This window comes from Tetrao urogallus (assembly GCF_951394365.1).
Source record: "Tetrao urogallus genome assembly, chromosome: 33".
Taxonomy (NCBI): Eukaryota; Metazoa; Chordata; class Aves; order Galliformes; family Phasianidae; genus Tetrao; species Tetrao urogallus.
The window spans coordinates 183,428-202,500 of NC_136846.1; the positions used below are offsets into that span (position 1 = coordinate 183,428).

Consider the following 19,073-nt stretch of genomic DNA (forward strand, 5'->3'; position numbering starts at 1 on the left):
AGGATCTGTTTTACTTCTTGCACCCATTCCTACATACTGCCCTGTCCCAGAAACAGAGAGGCTCACCAGTGATGCGGCTGTCATGCGCCAAAAGTGATGTCAGAGATGTATACAGAGAAACAGGAGAGTGACACCACCCCACCTGTGGGTGCATCCAGAAGTGACACCAGACAGTGAGCAGGGAGCACCACACTGCAATTCTGTGGCTCTTTGAGGGCATGGTGCACACAAAGATGTTTCTCAGAAAGACAATGAGGAGCAGCCACCTAGTTTTGTGCAGACAGCAGTACAGCACTGCTGGGAAGTGGCAGCTGAGAGGTTCTGCCCACGGCATCACTGGCACAAGGTTGGTGGTGATAGGGTTCTCTCATTCTGGGTGCTCCTTTTGCTTCCAGAGGACACAGTGATCAGCTCTGCTGCAGACCCAGTGTTAGTATAGGTGGCACAGGGATGAGCTGATCCTGTCCCTGTTCATGTATGCACATCGGCCTCCACCTTGCAGCTCGAACCTGTGCTCAAGGGGGAGGAGAATGAGAAAGGTGCCCAGATGTACTGAGAAAAGCTGGGACTGCCTCTCCTGGGGAAGGGTGGAAGGGCTCAGGGTGCAGCACTCGGCCTGAGCTGAGCAGCCCATGGAAAACCATGGCTGTGGCACCAGGAGAAGGTCCCCATCCCGAAGAGAGCCTGTGGGAAATCCCAGCCCAGACAGACGGATGGACAGACTGACCAGTTTGTGAAGGCTGTGCCATCGCTCCACATCCACTAGGTGTCCCCTTCTTTTTGCCGGGCCCTGGAAGTGCATCATGAAATCTTTTAAGGGAAAAGAGTATTGAATTTCAGGAGGTTTTAGCATCTGTCCCACCTGCATCTCATGCTCCAGCAAGGCGCTGTGTTTTGCAGAACGGAAGGAGCTTGTGCTTCCGTGGCACAAGGGCTGTCCCTGGAGGTGCACAGCTCAGGACATCCCCCAGATGGATGGAGGAGGGACTGGGGGAAGTAAAGTGCAGCTGTCCCTCCCCAGCCTGGTGCCATCCTTGGAGGTTTAGGGCTTGTGCTGCCATCTCATGTCCAATGGGCATCCTCTTCTTTCCGTTCCACTGAAATGCAATTCTCATACAGTAATGTTGCTAGGACAGACATTCCTCATGAAAGACAGACCCCCCTTCAGAATGGAGGGAGCCCAGGTGCATGGACTTCTTTAAACAAAGAGCACGAACCTAACTGGTTTGAACTGGGTCTGTAGTTAGTGATTTACTAAGGTGAAAAGTACACCAGGAAGCCTTCGTGAGGAAGACTTGTAGAAGACCCTTACCCACGACCACCAGAGAGCAGCACACATACACGCAGAGGCAGAACATATTATAATGATTTCCCCCAACTTATTGGAATATTATGGTGAGTTCTTGGAACTTAAGCTTAGGCTTGGAACTTAAGCTTAAGCAAGCTCAGCCCACCTTTTGTGTTATCCTATCTATATGTATGCTTTTGTGTGATAAATAAGCAGCCAACAGGTGTTTTAGTTTGTGAGTTAGGAGGAATTATCCCCCTCACACCTGACACTGTAATAAACATGCCTGCGCTATAACCTTACATGGGTTATAGACTTTGATTTCACATGTCACCGTGAAGAATTCGATCTCATTTCACAGGTCTGAAAATCTTTTTGATGTTTCACCTCAACACTCTGCAAAAGTCAATGGTGTCCTGTTCCCAGCAGGTTCCCCTCTGGTGTGCCATTTGAAATGATGATATTGATGCTTAGAAACTTAACAGCAAAAGGGCTTTTTTTGTACCATTTTGCAGTTATTCTAATTGACAGTGCTGGGGTAGCATTGGGATAACTCTCCAAAAATGGTCCCCCAGTTGATTGTTCCTGAACAGATTGTATTTTCACATGTATTACGTATTCATTACATTCCCCAAATCATCATCCTATCCAGTCCCAATGGTCCCAATGGTGTAGCCTTATTTGTCCATCTTCAATGTCATCTAACGTTCTTCTAGCATCATGATGGTCCACTGTTAGACCTTTGGTGGTTTATTCACCTTCACCTTCCCTAACTGGCTCATCTCCGTGCGAGATTCCATGCCAACACTCCTTATGTCCCAAAGATTGCTGTAGAATGCAGAGACTTACCAGAGAAGTCTTTGCACACATAGATAAGGAAAACAAAGGAGAATGTCTTTACACTGTCTTGTTTTAGGCTCACTCTGCTTAGTGTGTTGATTCTGGCTTCCTTTGATGTTGATAAGTGATAAGGAATAAAAAAGAAAGGATACATTTTTTTTTCTATGATTGGGTGTTTGCCTTGTTAGAGCAGAGTAGTCTTCCAAAGTGCCTCCCCACCTACAGTGAGACATCATCCACAACATGTAAAGGCTGCTGTGGTGTTGCAAGCAAGTATTAATTACATTATACAGCAATTCAGCAGCTATGCTTATTGGTACAAGTTGTAACAATACAATTAAGCTTGCTGATGTTCCTTGAGGATTACCCCTGCCTTGCAATGTTTAGATCACAGAAAGAGCTGTGTCCCTGGATCAAGGAGATAAGGAAGCTCTGCTGAATCTTTGTACCAAGGAAATAGGAGGTCCTGCTTGGTACCAATCACTGAATATGCAACATACTTCTCAGAAACTTGCATAGGTAATGCAACTTCTGCATCTGTAACATACCTCTTGGAAACGTTCTGTAACACAAGTTATGTATAGAATCTGAAGATCTTTTGTGCGATTTCTGCACAAATGTCTGCTTTCTATCACTGCAACTTGAGAATCAGAGTTTCCTGATTGGTCTGTTGTGGTTTTGTACTTTTTGTTATCGGTATTCCACATCACAGCATCATGTAAAGCAATGGGAGTTAAAGAGTTTACATTCTGGTTCCGTGGACTGCTGTTTCTGGGTACTTGGTTCTCAGAGTGGGAGGGAAGGAGTAGCATTCTGAGGACTTCTGGGTCTTCAGACTGGTGTCTGAAGAGGGAATGTGGAGCTGCCTCACAGGTCTCTCAAAGTACAGGGGGACACAGTCCCTCTTTTATCTCTGTACCCCAATGCCGGTGAGCCCTTCCCCATTTTCCCATGTCCCCCCTGTAAATATTCATCTTTGCTTCCTTTGTTAATACATACATTGTAACCTGGGTCCAGAGTTTGTCGTTTTGCACAACTAGAACCATCTTTCTGTCTTGTAAAGTCTATATCTATTTGTTCTGCACAGCATACCAGATTTACAGGCAGGTGCCAAGCTAGCATGCCTGCCCTGCCATATCCTTGCAAGATAAGTTTGTTTAACCAGATCCTTGTGACCAAAATTGTTATTCTCAGCTTTTTCTTTATGCTGTTTTGCAGGGACCCCCTGTCCTTCTTTTGTTCTTCCCAAATTTTATTTTGCAAGGACACTTCATTCTTGGTTTTCCATCAATAGACGCTGTGTCATCTGAAATTTGGAAAGAAAACTCTCTAACTCCAAATGTGATGCTAGAAAATGGCATTCCTTTATTCCCCATGATGCACACTGTGTGACTTGATAAGCAAGCATGCTCTCTCAGAGTTCAAGTTCTACATTTATACAGTTATGACACACATATGCAGCACATTCTTTTTCAAAGCTCATAGGTATGTGCTGATGTCCCTTTGGGCATGCTCACTGGTATTAAAGGTGGTCGAGTGCCCACTTACTTCTTCCCATTTTTTCAGCATCTGCTTAACCACTGAAGCCTTTGACCCACTTCCATCCAGTTTTCCCCAGTTTGGAAGATTCCCACTGGTTTTTAGGCCATAGTGAGACACTTTTTAAAAACAACATATGTGGAACCCAAGGAAAATGTCTATGATGTTTTGAGTCAAAAGATAAATTTTTCTATTGTGACTCAAGTACTTCTTGTGAGGCAAAATCTCTGAGGCAGAAGATAAAAGTATTCAACTATGTTCCCAGTGACAAATTATTGAGTGACAAGACTGTTCACCCACTAAATCTGAAATGGGAAGATTTAAAACTATCACTTAGGGATTCCATTTGCTAAACTAATACACTGGTTCTTAAACTAATGTACTAATTCCTTATGCAAACCAACCTGTATCAATTGTAGCCAAGATGTTCAGCAACTGCCGCTTCACCCGCAAGACCCATTCAGTTTATAGCAGCAATTCTAGAGTGACACTTTTCATAGTTGGCACCTTTAGTGCGTGTGCCAAGAAGCTAACATCAACACGCTTTAGGAATTTTCTGGACCTGCTTTTTTGGCTGTGTGGTATTCCCCTTAGGGTCTAGGAAGCTGGTCACCCATTAGGGCAAGCGTGGCTTTAGAGAATAAATAACTGTTATCATCAACCTGGTTGGGTGGCTTACAGTGAAGTCTAACAATGCTATCTGCTTTATTATTAATCCATAGTCAGAGGCTCTCAACCACGTCAACCACTTGCCAACAGCAAGCTCCATGTATTCCAGACCACCATCACATACAGCAACACCATCCCGTCTCACCTGCACTGCCTATCCATCCTGGACAACCACAGAATCACAGAATATCAGGGGTTGGAATGGACTTTGAAAGGTCATCTAGTCCAGTCCCCCTGCCAGAGGGGGATCAGGCAACACAGGAAAGAGTCCAGGCAGATTTTGAATGTCTCGAGAGAAGGAGACCCCACAACCTCTCCGGGCAGCCTGTTTCAGTGTTCTGTCACCTTCACTGTAAAGAAATATTTAAGCCCAGAGCCATCCAGAACACATATGACAGAACACTTCCCACCACACCTTACTTAGGCTGATGTTGTAGCTCCAGGACCAAGCTAATGATTCTCTTAGCTTAAGATTCTCAAGGGATGCAATGATCAGGTGTATGAGGAGCAGAGCAAACCGAGCTTAACTTCCAAGGCTGGTCTCTTCCACATGACGTGTCAGATGAAGGGATTGGCTGGTTGCTCTGTGAAAGCTTGCAAGTAGGATGACCTCTTCTGGTCTCTCCAGTGGGGGTTTTCCCATGAGAAATGACGTGCCAGCCCTCAAAGAAACTTTTCCTGCAGGTGAGACACTTGCAGGACCTACCTTTCATATGGATTAGATATTAGATTTCATATGGATTGTGTTTCATGAGGTTGGAGCTCTGCATGAATCTCTGTCTGCAGTGCTGACATTTCTCAGGTCCTAAGTGGATCCTCTGGAACTTGATCAGGCTGGAGCTGTGGTTGAAGGTCATCCTGCAGTTGGGTCATGTGTAGCACTTCTTCCATGAGTGCCATCTCCTACGAATGAAGAGTTCTGCACAAAGCCCTTCTTACACTCACCACATCCCTAAGTCTTCTTGACATGGAGTCATTGGTGCAGATATAGGGAGGGTTTGTCCCGACTTCTGGTGCCTCATGAAGGTCAAGCCATGACCAAAGCTCCTCTTGTAAGCAGCACAAGCAGAAACATGTTTCTGATCCACCTACCCACAACTTGAGGTGTTCTTTTGGCTGTGCCACATCCTGCCCTGGACTCTCCTTTGCATTTCCACTCAACATCCCCAGTACAGCCAAAACAGAGCAATATGCCTAATTACCCCACCAGTGAGAAAGGGGGAACAGGATTTACTCTGACACCAAACAGCAGGAATGGATGTAAGGCCAAGAAGGAAGCTACAGACCATCCAAAGCATAGGAAAACTCCCAGATATGCTGGTTAGGAGAGAAATCAGGGGCTCGCTTCTCCAAATGAATCCAAGTAAGAATGTGAGCACTTCCTCTGAGCTCTGGAGTGGGAGTGCTGAACTCACAGTGCTATCTCCCAGTTAACACACTGGAACATCTCACATCTTTACAGTGAGCACTCCCTACTGGTAGCACTACATCACCATCAGGGGAAGGTGTATGATCATTGGGGCACTTGCAGGCTCTGTCTCCTGTGAGGGTGTGCCAGTAGGTAATGTGTCAGGAACTGAATATGAAGCTTCTCAAAAACTCTGGACACTTCAATGGACATCCCTTCAGATTTGCTGTGAGCACAGCAGGCAGTGGTGCGCGTGTCATGCTTGAGGCTCATGATTGCCACTCCAGTGCTCAGAGGAGGTGCTCACATTTTCTCTTGGGCTCATTTTGATGAGCCAACTCCTGTTTTGTTCAGATTATCTGGGAGTTTTCCCATGCTTTGGATGGTCTGTAGCTCCCTTCTTGGCCTTAGGTCCATTCTTGATGTTTGTGACCAAAGGATATCCTGTTCCCCCTTCGTCACTGTCGTGGGAATTATGCATATTACACTCTGTCAGCTGGAGATGGAATATTGAGTAGACATAGAAAGATGGCAGGGTGGATCAGAAACATATTTCTGCTTGATCTGTCTATGAGAAAATCTTTGGGTACAGCTTTGAACTCATGAGGCACCGGAATGTGTACAGGGGAGAAGACATCCCTGTACCTGAACCAATGATTCCACATGGCAAGAAGCTTTACATATGCTGCTGATATAGGTTGATCTGTTTAGCACTAGGGATTAGTGCATTAGTTTAGGAACCAGTACGTTAGTTTAGCAGAAGGAATCTATAAGTGGTTGTTTTAAATATTTCCATTTCACATTCAGTGGGTGAAGAGTCTTGCTTTTCCTCAATCACTGGGAACATAATTGAATACTTTTATCTTCTGCCTCAGTGATTTTGCCTCACAAGAAGTACTTGAGTCACAATAGAAAAATTTATCCTTTGACTCAAAACATCATGGACGTTTTCCTTGGGTTCCACATATGTTGTTTTTAAAAAGTGTCTCACTACGGCCTAAAAACCAGTGGGAATCTTCCAAACTGGGGAAAAGTGAATGAAAGTGAGTCAAAGGTTTTAGTGATGAAGCTGATGGTGAAAAAACGAGAAGTAGCTGGGCACTCCACCATCCTCGATACCACTGAGCATGCCCAAAGGGACATTAGCTCTTATCCGTCAGACCTTGCAAAAGAATGCATATGTATGCAAACGTACTGCATATGCATGTCTTCATTGTTCAAATGTCGAACCGGAACTTTGAGAGGGTGAGCCTGCTTATCAAGTCATCCGGTGCCTGCTGTGAAGAATCGCGGATTGCCACTTTCCAGCACCACCTTGGAGTTAGTTTTCTTCTCAGATTTTGGATGACAATTTTTGGCGACTCTGGTAGGACACCGAGACTGAAATCTTGCGGATTGAAGGACCGGAGGAGATCTCAGCGTGCACACCGAGCGATTCTCAGGGAGCTCTCCCCCGATCTGGCCGCAGGTTTCCTGAAATACGGTAAGGCATTCCTTTGATTGCCTCTGGTAAAGCGTGAAGAAGTCTGATTCACATTCAGAGAGCAAAAGTAAGGGAATTCCCCAGTAGGTACGCGAGCAGGGAGATGTCCTGAGTGTGTGGCAGGTTCCGTGTTTCTCGGAAGTAACAGTGCTTGAGAGAAAACGGATTCGAGTCCTGTTAGAGGGTGTACTTAAGAGATTCAAGACCCCTCGGGCTCCACGTCTTACTGAAAGTAACACGGTGAGGGAGTACTTGAGAGATTCAAGACCCCCAGCAGAAACCGAAGCGCTTCATTTTTGGGGAATCATGCTGCGCTATGATTGCCGGCATTGTGATTTTGTGTGCGAACTTGGGAATGCATTACTGCAACGGCACCAAGCTTTTTATTTTTTTCTCTCTCTCCATGGTGTGTGTATGCAGTGGATACGCAGGTTGTGTTAAGCTTTGCTTTTTACTTTTGTAGTTGCAGCAGTGTGTGCGTGTGTGTATTGCGGTGCGGGTCTGGAATTCGCACATTCCAGACATGGAGAAACTGGTTATGGAAATGGCAGAGAAAACCTGTTGAAAATAGTAACAATTGGTGGATTGGAGAAGTGATCAATGTTACTTATGGACACTGGGGTGTGCGGAAAAACAAGTGGAATTCCCATCTTGCTGGGGGATATTGGTTATGGATCTCCCTGAAGGAATCTCCCACGGTGCACAACCGTGCTTTGAGAGAACGCTCTCCATCATCTAGCAAGATGAGGAGGGACAATTGTCCTGCATAAAGTGTATTCAGATTAAAGTGTATTTTGACCGTTGTGACCAGTTGCAGTTTGCACCGGCCAAGATTGATGAGCACTGGAACAAGAAACTGCCGTGCCACCTCCCCCCACGAGGCTCGAATTGCGCTCAAGGAGCCTGGGGCAGAGACACTGCAAACTCCTATTGTAAAACGGTTTGTTCCTTGGGGGATGGGGACGAATACATTAGGAGCGAGAATGTCCTCATCTGCAGAGACCTAGGAAACCCGATATCCCATTATTAGCACTTATTGGAACTTCTGGTGCTGGAGATGAAACAGAAATTTGGTAGACACTATTGGTTTTTCTATTTACCAGGGGCACGGAAGGCCTTAATTGATCGAGATTGGTTGGATAAATTGGAGGGAAAAATAAAATTTAAAATGGGTCTTTGATAGGCAGGAGAGGTGCCGGGAAGGTCAAAGGGAGCTGAGGCAGTTTGTAATGATGAAAGTTTGTTGTGGGGGGCTCAGGGGGGAGAGGAAAGGGAAGGAAAAAAAAAAAAAAAAGTCTTGGAAAAGGCATAGACCAAGGAATGGAGAGGAGGAAACATAGGAAACTGAGAAAGCAAAGGAAAGAAAGAAAGGATAGAGAAAAATATTGGCATCGACCGTAGCTCAGGGAACCGACAAGGATACAGATGGTTGGAAATATCAAAATAATTTTGTCAGGACGGCATCTCTGATAAAAGCAGATTTTATTTGCAGTTGCAATGGCAGGCGTCCAGCAAGCAGGAGCACCCCTAAAGGCACAATGACAGCTTTTTGCACCTTGTTTCCCCCTTTGCCCCCTCAAGGCACAATGACAGCTTTTTGCACCTTGTTTTCCCCTTCGCCCCCTCTCCTGTTTCCCCATTGGCTGGGTACTCAAGGTTTACATTTGTTAATTCGTGTGTTATCTGGTGTCAGTAGCCATCCTGTTGTTTCCAAGATGCCTCGGTGCTCCTCTTGTATTGATATGGTGATTTTGGGGTGCAGGGGAGGGGGGGATGCTAGGCCTTATTGATATCTCTTCTTCTTGGGCAGGCCATGATTTGTGGTCTGGTTTGATTAATCTCATGCAGAATATTCTTGTAACGTGTATGACAAGATATACATCTATACACACCTATATACTGAGCACACATTGCAGGGGAAGATTTGTCTAGAGGATAACAGATGCCAACTATCAGAGACCACCCCCAAGTATAGTAGAAAGACTCCCAAAAAGAACTATGGCAGCAGAGACCATGACATTAAAGATTCTTACCTAATCCTAATGCAGAAGCAACATTTGATTCCCACACAGAGGTATAAAAGAAATGCTGGAACCAAGAAGGGAGAATATAAGGGCAGAGATCTCAGTTCTGAAACCTAATCAACGTAGACAATGTTAGAGATTGGCAACAGGATTGCCCACAGAAGAAAAGTAGCAGCAGAGAATCCAGATCAGAGCTAGATCACTCAAAGGGCATAGATACAATTGCAATAAATATAGAATGAAGGGGACCAAGAGGCGAGACATCAGCCAAACAATACAATACAACTGGGGAATGAAGGCGTAAAATGCTGCTCTCTGATAATGCTGGGCAGAACCCTGCTGCCTGCAGGAGGCTGATCCCAAATGGGTGTTCCTAGAGCCAGGTGATGCCAAGAAGGGGAAGGAAGTAGAGTGAGCTGTGAGCAGTGGCTTCCATACACAGGTGTGTGAACAAATGACAATCTAGAATTGTAGGCTGATCTCCAGATCACAGAATCAGCACAGACGTGTTCCTTCTCAGAACTCAGCAAAATGCATGTATTACAGCCTCCTTGTTTCTGCAGGAGCTGGGATAAACCATTGAACTGAAGGAGCAGGTGCCAAAGTCACCTGTTTAAAATGCTAGAACCCCTGTGTGCTGACTGCAGAGCAAGTGACTGACATGCATTCTTTACCAGAGAAATAGAAGCTGGCTTTGGCAATTTGGAGCACAGCATTTTGTTCAGTTTCTGTTGGTGATCTTAACACTTTGTTGTCCGAGTTGCACATTCAGCTTTCCAGATCCCAGTTTAGTTCAGATTTAGGTTTGTGCCCCCTTACTTATTGAGAAGGCATTGTCAGCAGTCCTTAGAGGCCAAATGAAGCTACTATAGTTAATGCTAAAATCAGAGGATAATAATAGGGTGGCAAAATGTTTAGTTACAGCAAATGAAAACAAGCCCAAATGCACCAGCCAAAGATACAACAAGAAAGAAAAAGAGCTGCTTACCCCTGAAAGGTCCCTGATATGCAGGAATCTCCAACAAAAAACACCCTCACCTCCACTGCCAACCCTTAAATGAGGCCTCGGAAGAGGAAGATCCTGGCTCCACACCTTCTAGTCATGAAGTTCATTGCTTGCACCTGACCTCCTCTGGGTTTGTCCTGCCTTCCCACCAGGTGCTCAGTCACTGTTTCAGGCCACATCTTAGCATTTCCACTGCAGTATGTTTATGTGGGTAATCATTATTAACTTACTGATACTGTCTTTCTTTTGATAGGCAGTGTTTGTTCTTCCTTCAGGCCTTACCGTCTGTCTGAGGGCTGGAGGGAGTGGGAGCGTGTTTTCCTTTTGTTGCTGGTGCTAGCTATGGAAGGGCTGAAATATTCTTCCTCACTGTTATCTTTTCTACAGACTGACACAGTTGAAGTTTCATCACTTTTGTTGTCTTACAGCCCCTAATCTCTTATTTCTCAGTTGTAATAGCTGTCAGGAGATGATTCATGTAAGGATTTGGGAGTTCAGTCCGTCATTTTCTAATCAGTTAGTGTCCCTAGTTGCTATAGTGCAGATTTTGCCAATTTATAATTGTTGGTTCCAACTACAAAATAAACTTTCAAGGGAGAAGCAGGAATATGTTGAATAATATAAGGTAGATAGGCTGTGGGTGGTTTCACAGCGACTTGACAAGATTGGAATGGGTGCATTGTTGCTTGTCTGAGTCCTAGGTGGCTTTTATTCCCAGGCAATGCCCTGTAGATGGGCTGGGGAGGGCTGGGCTTCAAGAGGAACTGCTGCACTCCCTCAAACCTCCCCTGCCATTTTTCTTATCCCAGCAGGCTTTTCGAACGTCTGCTTTTCACCTGTGATCATCCCAGCCTGCAGGAGTGCAGAAAATGGCTGCAGTGGATCCATCTCAGGTAGGAGAGTGGGGAAACAGGCAGGAGAGGCTAAGGAACAAGCAGTGTCAATGCAGGGGGAGAGTGGGACGCCCTCCATCAGCTTTTGCGTGCTGGGGGCAGAGAAGCCGCTGGGACTGGAGTTTCTCTTCTCTGCCAGCTGCTTTCCTGGGCCGTGGCAGTTCCCAGCAAGGAGCCTCTTTGCTTGCAGGAGCCCGTGACCTTTGCAGAGGTGGCCGTGTATTTCAGCAGGGAGGAGTGGGCGCTGCTGGACCCTGTGCAGCGAGTGCTGTACCGGGACGTGATGCTGGAGACGTACGCATGCGTGGCCTCGCTGGGTGAGGGCTTTGCTGCCTTTTGTCCTTGTTAGGGCTCCTTTGGCTGTGTAGAATGACACTGCAAGCAGGGCTTAGAATAATTGCAATGTAGTTACTTGTGGAGTAACGCAGCAGCACCAGAAACAAAATGTAGGTAAGTTTCTCATATGTTTCAGAAGGGATTAGTGTGCTCAGCACTGTGAGAAAAGACACAGAAGCCACTGCTGGCAAGCAGCCATCAGCTGGGAGGGGTTGGATCAGCTCCTGCAGACTGCCCTTGTGTTGCTGCAGTGCATGGTGGTACCAGCTCCACCAATCTGACAACTCCCTGGTTATTCATTTACCTTTTTACTCTTTTCCACTGTGTTCCTGTAAACCTTTTTGATGCCTTAGGTCTTTAGCAGTTTGTATTAAACTGGACAAAAAGCCCAAGGGTAATGTCAGAGAAATTCTCTCTGCATAATTTTTGAGATGTAAAATTCATGCTGGGATCAGAAGAAAGCCAGTGTGTGTGGGCCCAGTGTCATTCAGGCCCTTAATGTGGTTTCAGAAGTTGGGATGGACACATAGTATAGTTGTTGGACATGTTCCTACATCAGAATCATGAAAATGCTCTAATGTCCACTGTTTCTGTTATTCAATTGACATGTCCAGCCCCGAAACCTGCAGTGATCTCCATGCTGGAAGGAGGGGAAGACCCCTGGATCCCAGATGTACATGGCTTGAAGGACATGGCAGAAGACCTCAGCCCAGGTGAGCCAGTGAGAGAGAGGAGGAGGTTGGGGCTGGCAAAAGCCATTTCTGACTGGGCAGTATTTTAGCACAATATATTATTTCTGTATTTCCTGTCATCCAGCAGATGATGGGATCACAAACATAAAGGAGTATCTGCAAAGAAGTGGTGTGGCTGAAAGGCAGTGGAGTAGTGCCTCGTTGGGAAAAACCGGAAGGGATGTGCAAAGGGGCCTGGAGCAAGGAGAGCACTTCGAGAAGCAGCAGGGAAACCCTCCAGGAGAGATTGTGAGGAACCTCCTGGACTGCAGCACAAGTCAGAAGCAGCAGATGGAAGATGCAAGGAGCAAGGAAGTGTGCCAGGAGGAAAGGCAGCACCAAAATGCTGAATGTGGGGCCAGCTTTAAAAGGAATTCCGACCTTGTTAACCACCATTGTGTCCGCTCAGTGAAGAGATTGTGCAAGAGCTCTGGGTGTGTGAAGAGCTTCAAAACAAGATCCAAATTCACTAATCATCAGTTCCTCCACACAGGAGAGAAACCCTTTAGGCGTTCTGAGTGTCCAAAGAGCGTCAAAAGCAACTCTGAATTGAAGTGCCACCAGTGCATCCACACAGGATACAGACCTTACAAGTGCCATAGATGTGGGAAAAGCTACAAACAAAGTTCCCACCTTGTTTCCCACCAACGCATCCATTCAGGTGACAGAACCTACAAGTGTTCCACATGTGGAAAGGGTTTCAAAAGCAGTTCAGAACAGAATCACCAGCACATCCACACAAGAGAGAGACCCTTTAAGTGTCCAGAGTGTCCAAAGGGCTTCAGAAGCAGTTCCTACCTCATTGGCCCCCAGCGCATCCACAAAGGAGAGAGGCGATATAAGTGCACTGACTGTGGGAAGGGCTTCAGAAGCAGTTTCGATCTCATTGTCCACCAGCGCATCCACAATGGAGAGAGACCCTATAAGTGTACTGAGTGTCCAAAGAGCTTCAGAAGCAGCTCCTACCTCATTGGCCACCAGCGCATCCACACAGGAGAGAGGCCATATAAGTGCACTGACTGCGGGAAGGGCTTTAGAAGCAGTTCCAACCTCACCCGCCACCAGCGCATCCACACAGGAGAGAGGCCATATAAGTGCACCGACTGTGGGAAGAGCTTTAAAAGCAGCTCCAACCTCACCCGCCACCTGCAGTGTGTCCACACAGAAGAGAGACCCTTTAATTGTCCTGAGTGTCCAAATTGCTCTTAAAGCAATTCTGAATTGAAGTGCCACCAGTACATCCGTACAGGATATAAAACATACAAGTGCTCTGTATGTGGGAACAGCTGCCATTGATGTTCCCAATTTGATTCCCACCAGAACATGCATTCAGGACACAGAGCCTGCTAGTGTCCCATTTGTGTCAAGGACAGGCATGTTAGAAGCAAAGATGCACCAGCACATCCATAAAGAAGAGAGACCCTACAAGTGCTCAGCGTGGGAAGAGCTTCCACAGCAGTTACAAGCTCATTTGTTACCAGTGCATCCAAACAGGAGTAAGACCCTTTAAATGCCCTGTGTGTGGGAAGGGCTTTATAAGCAGTTCTAATCTCAACTCCCACAAGCACATCCACCAAGGAGACAGAGTGTAGAAATGCCCCGAGTTTGGGAGTATCTTCAGAAGCAGTTCCTGCCTCGTTACATATCTACACATCCTCACAAGAGGCTAAGTTTGCAGTGCCACGAATGCGGGAGGAGCTTCAGCCAGATCCCAGCCTGATCAGCCACCTGTAGCTTTGTGTGGTTATGAGCCTTACAAATCCCTTGAGCAGAGGAAGAGCTTCACAGCTAACTCATCTTAAAAACACCTTGAAGCACATACTCCTTGCTCGGACAGGTGGAACTGGTTTAATGAGGTACAGCCAGCAGGGAGCACTCACTGTAAACATGATGTGGTCACAGAATCGTAGAATGGCCTGGATTGAAAAGGACTGTAAGGATCATCTAATTTCAACCCCCCTGCTGTGTGCAGGGTTGCCAACCAGCAGACCAGGCTGCCCAGAGCCAATCCAGCCTGGCCTAAAATGTTACCTAAGAAGCTGTGATTGGACAAGGAGTGTCTAAAGAGATACCAAAAAGACCCTCTGGGTTGTATTCTGGTTCACAGGGGAGAGGTTGCTGGTGAGCCAAGGGGAAGTTAGGTAGCCGACTAGTAAGTGTTTCCTATATCCCCTTTAGTCCCTCCATAACTGGGTTAATCTCTATTTTGTCATGAGCTTCCTATTTATTGATTTTGAGTGGTCCGAAAGATTAAAGCAACACATCCTACTAAGATCCTCACAACCGTGCCTCTTCATTTAGTTAGTCCAGATCCCTTACCTCAATTCCTTTAACCTGTATGCTATCGGGAGAAAATAAAGATATTCTTGCTCGGACTGGCAAAATATCTTTGGAGGTATAAACAAGTTAAAGATCATAACTATCCATGCCAGACAGACCCTCTTGACATGGTCACGAGACATCTAGCTTGTACACCTGGCATGGGTGTCAGCAAATGCTATAAAGACCATTGACAAGCCCCGCCAACACTGAGGTGGCTTTGTGGAGGTGAGTGGCAAGGAGCCATGTGTGCGTGTATGACAAAGGAGCAGGCAGCGGACTGCCAAATGACAGAAGAACCCCTCAACTGTACACGGAACCCGCTTTACATTCCCCTGAGCGAGAGCAGAGGAGACGACCTGCGCAGAAGGAGGTGAGCGCCAACATCGAGCTGCTTCTCATGCAGGAATGGTTCCACGGCAAGCTGGGGGCAGGGCACAGTGGGCAGCACATTGCTGAGTGGCTGATGACAGAGTACTGTGCTAGGATGGAGGCCCCTGATGGCTCCTTCCTGGTCAGGGAAAGTGAGACTTATGCTAGGGACTACGTTCTGTCCTTCTGGCACTGTGGGAAGGTGCAGCATTGCCGCATACATTGGCGACAGGACATTACCAGTCAGAAGTTCTTTGTGACTGACACACAAGTATTTGACAGCCTGTATGACCTCATCACCTACTATTGGGAGACGCCGCTGAGGTCCCATGGACTTGAGATAAGGCTGACTGAGCCGGTGCATCGGTCCAGCACTCGCATCAACACAGATGCGGTGCCGCAGGACGGCACCAGAGGGACAAGTCCAGATCCAGTGCCATCTACGTCAGGGCTGGAGGGAAGAACTGCCCAGCATGGCAAAGAGTTACATTTAATAAGGCGCTTAACCAAGTGCACGTTGTTCAAGTTCATCGCCCACAATAAAAGTTTTTGTTCTGCACTAACAACTGAGTCCGTGTCTAATTGCCACAGCTAAACCTTCCTCTTATTTCTCTTCCTCAACCTCTATGAGGACCTTTGGGCAGGATTTCAAAAGGGTGTAGAGGGGCTTTACCAGTATTCCATAGCTGTAGGCTGCACCACTTCGTCATCCCTAGGAAAGTCTGGAGCTCCTTCCAGAGTCCCCTTGCCGTTTCCTGGGGCTCAGGAATCCCAAAGTGATTCTGTAATGCAAATGGGTTACTTGCGACTGTGCCATTTGGGCTTTCTGTGGAGAAAGTTTAGTAAGCTAATTGTCCATGTTATGCATTACCTCCGTTGTTTTGGTAGCTTTCAGGTCATCCATGTCTTCAAATTTGGAGGGTACTGTTTAATCCAAACGAGCTGAGCTACTCCTAAGACCGGGATAAGAGCTCTCAAAGTATCCTGTATTATACCTTACCAATGGGTTATTTACCCTTTTAATCCTTCTTGGACTTTAATACTGGCTCCAAATAGTTCTCACTATGCCTGGTGGGAGTTTGAGCTCTCCCATCTCCGCCCAGCCACCAGAAACCTTTATCCAAATGACACCTACTCATTATATTACTTCCACTATGATATTCATGCCCACTAATGAGAGCGTTATTACTTTCTTAATAGAGGCCATTGTTAAGGATAGAGATGTAAGGTTGATACAAAGAGAAGGGAGAAGAGTGACAATCACACATTTAACAATAACAAATAAATATAACACAAAACATAGTACTATTATAACCAAAATACAAAATGTAACAGCATACAACATCAACTTGCCACAGATATCGCCCTGCAATAAAGCAAATTAGTAACCAATTAATCTTTTCTTTATGAGTTTCACTTTTAACGATGCACTGTCCTTGACAGACCAAGTAGTTTCCTCAGCATCTTGGAATAACCCAACAATTGCGACCTCTGGGCGCTTCCGCCTACGGTCCGAGCCGCTCGGAGCCGGGTAGACGTTGCCGGCGCGCCGTGCGGCGCCATGTCGTGCTGCACTGACCGGCAGCCACCTCTCCACGCCGCCGCGGACCGGCCGAGCCGCTCGGAGTCCGGCAGACGGCGCGCAGTCCGGCCGCCGCCTCGGAGCGACCGAGTCGGTCGGTGCCGGGCGGACCCGGCCCGTTCCGGGCGTGCTCCAGCTCCGCGACTCGGCGGCAAGCGCGGCTGACCGACCCGGCTGCGGTCGGCGCCGTACCGTGAGAGGGGTGTGAGCAGGGTGGAAAAAAACCGGAAAAATACGTCGGGTGCTGCAGGCAGATGAACCAAGGAAATAAATAAGCGAAGAAACGGAAAAACATTCGAAAGCGCGTTAGAAAAACGTATAAAATAAAAATTAAGAAGTTCTTAAAAAACTGAAAATGAAAAAGCAGGAAGCAGGGAAAAAAGAAGGAAAAGAAGGAGAACGACGAATGTTAAAAAAACTAGGGAAAAAAAATTAATCGAGACAAAATCACGCGTGGCGTGCTCGCTCGGTGGGGGGGGGAAGGTAAGGAAGAGGGGCCGCGGGAGGGGGGGGGGTTGTCTCGGACGGGCAGCCGCCAGCTCTGCCCGCCACCCCGTGGCGACCACCCGCGCCCGCAAGCGAGCGAGCGGACGGGTAGGTGGAAACCTATTGTGATGAAACGGACAAAGGAGTAGGAAAAACGAAAAGAGAGAGGGAATTTAAAAAAAAAAAAAAAAAAAGAGACGTAACTGGAGACAGAAAATAAGAGCGACGCCTCTGGCCGCTCCGGAGCTGCAGCGCCACCACCACGCCACGGAGGCCGACTCGCCGAAACGGGGTAGACCTGGACGCAAGTGTCTAGACGCACGGCAGCGACCTCTAGCCGCCCGAGCCGTGCGAGCGAGCCGGTCGGACCGGGGTAGACGGTGCCGCCGCTCCCCGCCCGACTCGGCAGCGACCACGCCGCGGAGACCGGCCGAGTCACTCGGAGCCGGATAGACCGTGCTCAGTCAGGGCTCCGCCTCGCCGCGACCGGCTCGCGCCGCGCACGCCGGACGCCGCCAGTCTGGTCCGGCGTACCCGTGCCGCCCCACGCAGCGGCGTCCGTCCTCCGCCGCGGACCGAGCGGGTCGGTCGGCGCCCTCCGGGGCGGCCCGACCGGTCCGGCGTACGTGAGCCGCCCCGCGCAGCGGCGTCCGCCGTTCGCCGCGGAGCGTGGCGGAGTCGGTCGGTGCCGCGTGCCCGTGCGGCCGCCGCCGCCGCCCCGGAGCGATCGTGCCGCTCGTAAACGGGTAGAGCTCTCCGCCGCTCCCGTACCGCGACGGGAGCGACCTGTAGGCGCCTCCGCCTGCGGTCCGCGCCGCTCGGAGCCGGGTAGACGGTGCCGGCGCGCCGTGCGGTGCCGTGCCGAGCCGAGCCGCGCCGCGCTGCCCGGCTGCCACCTCTCCACGCCGCCGCGGACCGGCCGAGCCGCTCGGAGTCGGTCATACGGCGCACAGTCCGGCCGCAGCCGCAGAGCGACCGGGCGGGTCGGCGCTCGCCGGGGCCGGGCCGCCCTTCCGTCGTACCCGAGCCGCCGCCGCCGCCTCCGCCGCCTCCGCCGCCGCCTCGGAGCGACCGAGTCGGTCGGTGCCGGGCGGACCCGGCCCCGCCGTTCCGGGCGTACTCCGGCTCCGCGGCTCGGCGGCAGTCGCGACTGACCGAGCCGGCTGCGAGGGGCGTCCGGCCGCGGCTCGGGGACCGCACGCCGGCCGAGCCATCGGGTCCGCCTCCCCCCGCCTCTCCCCTCGGGAGTCGGGTGGGTGGTGGGGGACGGGCAGGGACGGCGGGAAAAGAAAAGAAAGGCGGGAAAGGAAACGAGTAACGGAAACCCCCAATCCCGCAGCTGTCTCGGCCGACGTCCCCCAAGAAGAAGGAGGAAACGGACGGCGAGCCAGCAAACGAGCGCTCGCACGGACGTCGGACGGGCAGCGGCTTGGAGAAGAAAGTAAGAGGGGCCCTGGGGGGGGGGGGGGGTTTGAGCAGGGTGGAAAAAACCCGGAATAACACGTACGGGTGCTGCAGGCCGATTGACCAAGTAAATACGTCAGCGAAGAAACGCCACCCCATGGAGACCACCCACGCGAAGACTAGACGGCCAAAAATAAAAAGGAATTTAAAAAAAAAAAAAAAAAAGAAAGCAAAAAAAGCAAAAATCCGTTTGCGAGGAGCACCTGCCTGGGAAGAGGGGTCAGGAGGGTCAGGGGTCGAGGCTGGGGGGTGCGCGGGGATGGGTGTTGCGTGCGCGCGAGCGGGGCGGGTGGTGGGGGGGGGGGGGGGGGGATAAGGAAGGGCTCAGGCGCCGGCCGGCAGCTCTAGCCCAGCAACCCCGTCGCGACCTGCCGCGCCTGGCGAGGGCCTGCCGGGCCTAAGCAGGCTCGCGGGCGAGCCCGCGGATCAAGGAGCGGGCAAACCGACGGGCGGAGAGACGCGTGAAGAGGGAAGGGACGGAAATGAGAAAGAAAGAAAGAAGCCGGAAGGCGGCCTCGCGAGGGGAATCCGGGAGAGGGAGGGAGGGTCGGGGGTCGAGGCTGCGGGGGAAGGGAGGGAGGGGGAGGGGCGGCTGGAGGACGGCCTGCGCGCGCGAGCGAGCGAGCGAGCGAG

General features: G+C 49.3%; 1 protein-coding gene across 1 annotated transcript; it reads right to left on the bottom strand.

Annotated features, from left to right (window-relative positions):
• Positions 1 to 367: 367 nt before the first annotated feature.
• LOC306956619 (early activation antigen CD69-like) lies at positions 368 to 759 on the bottom strand (the record flags this gene model as incomplete). Its single annotated transcript, XM_079547891.1, is given in 3 exon segments — positions 368 to 430; positions 434 to 509; positions 728 to 759. Coding segments are annotated over 3 exon segments (171 nt in total).
• Positions 760 to 19,073: the final 18,314 nt, after the last annotated feature.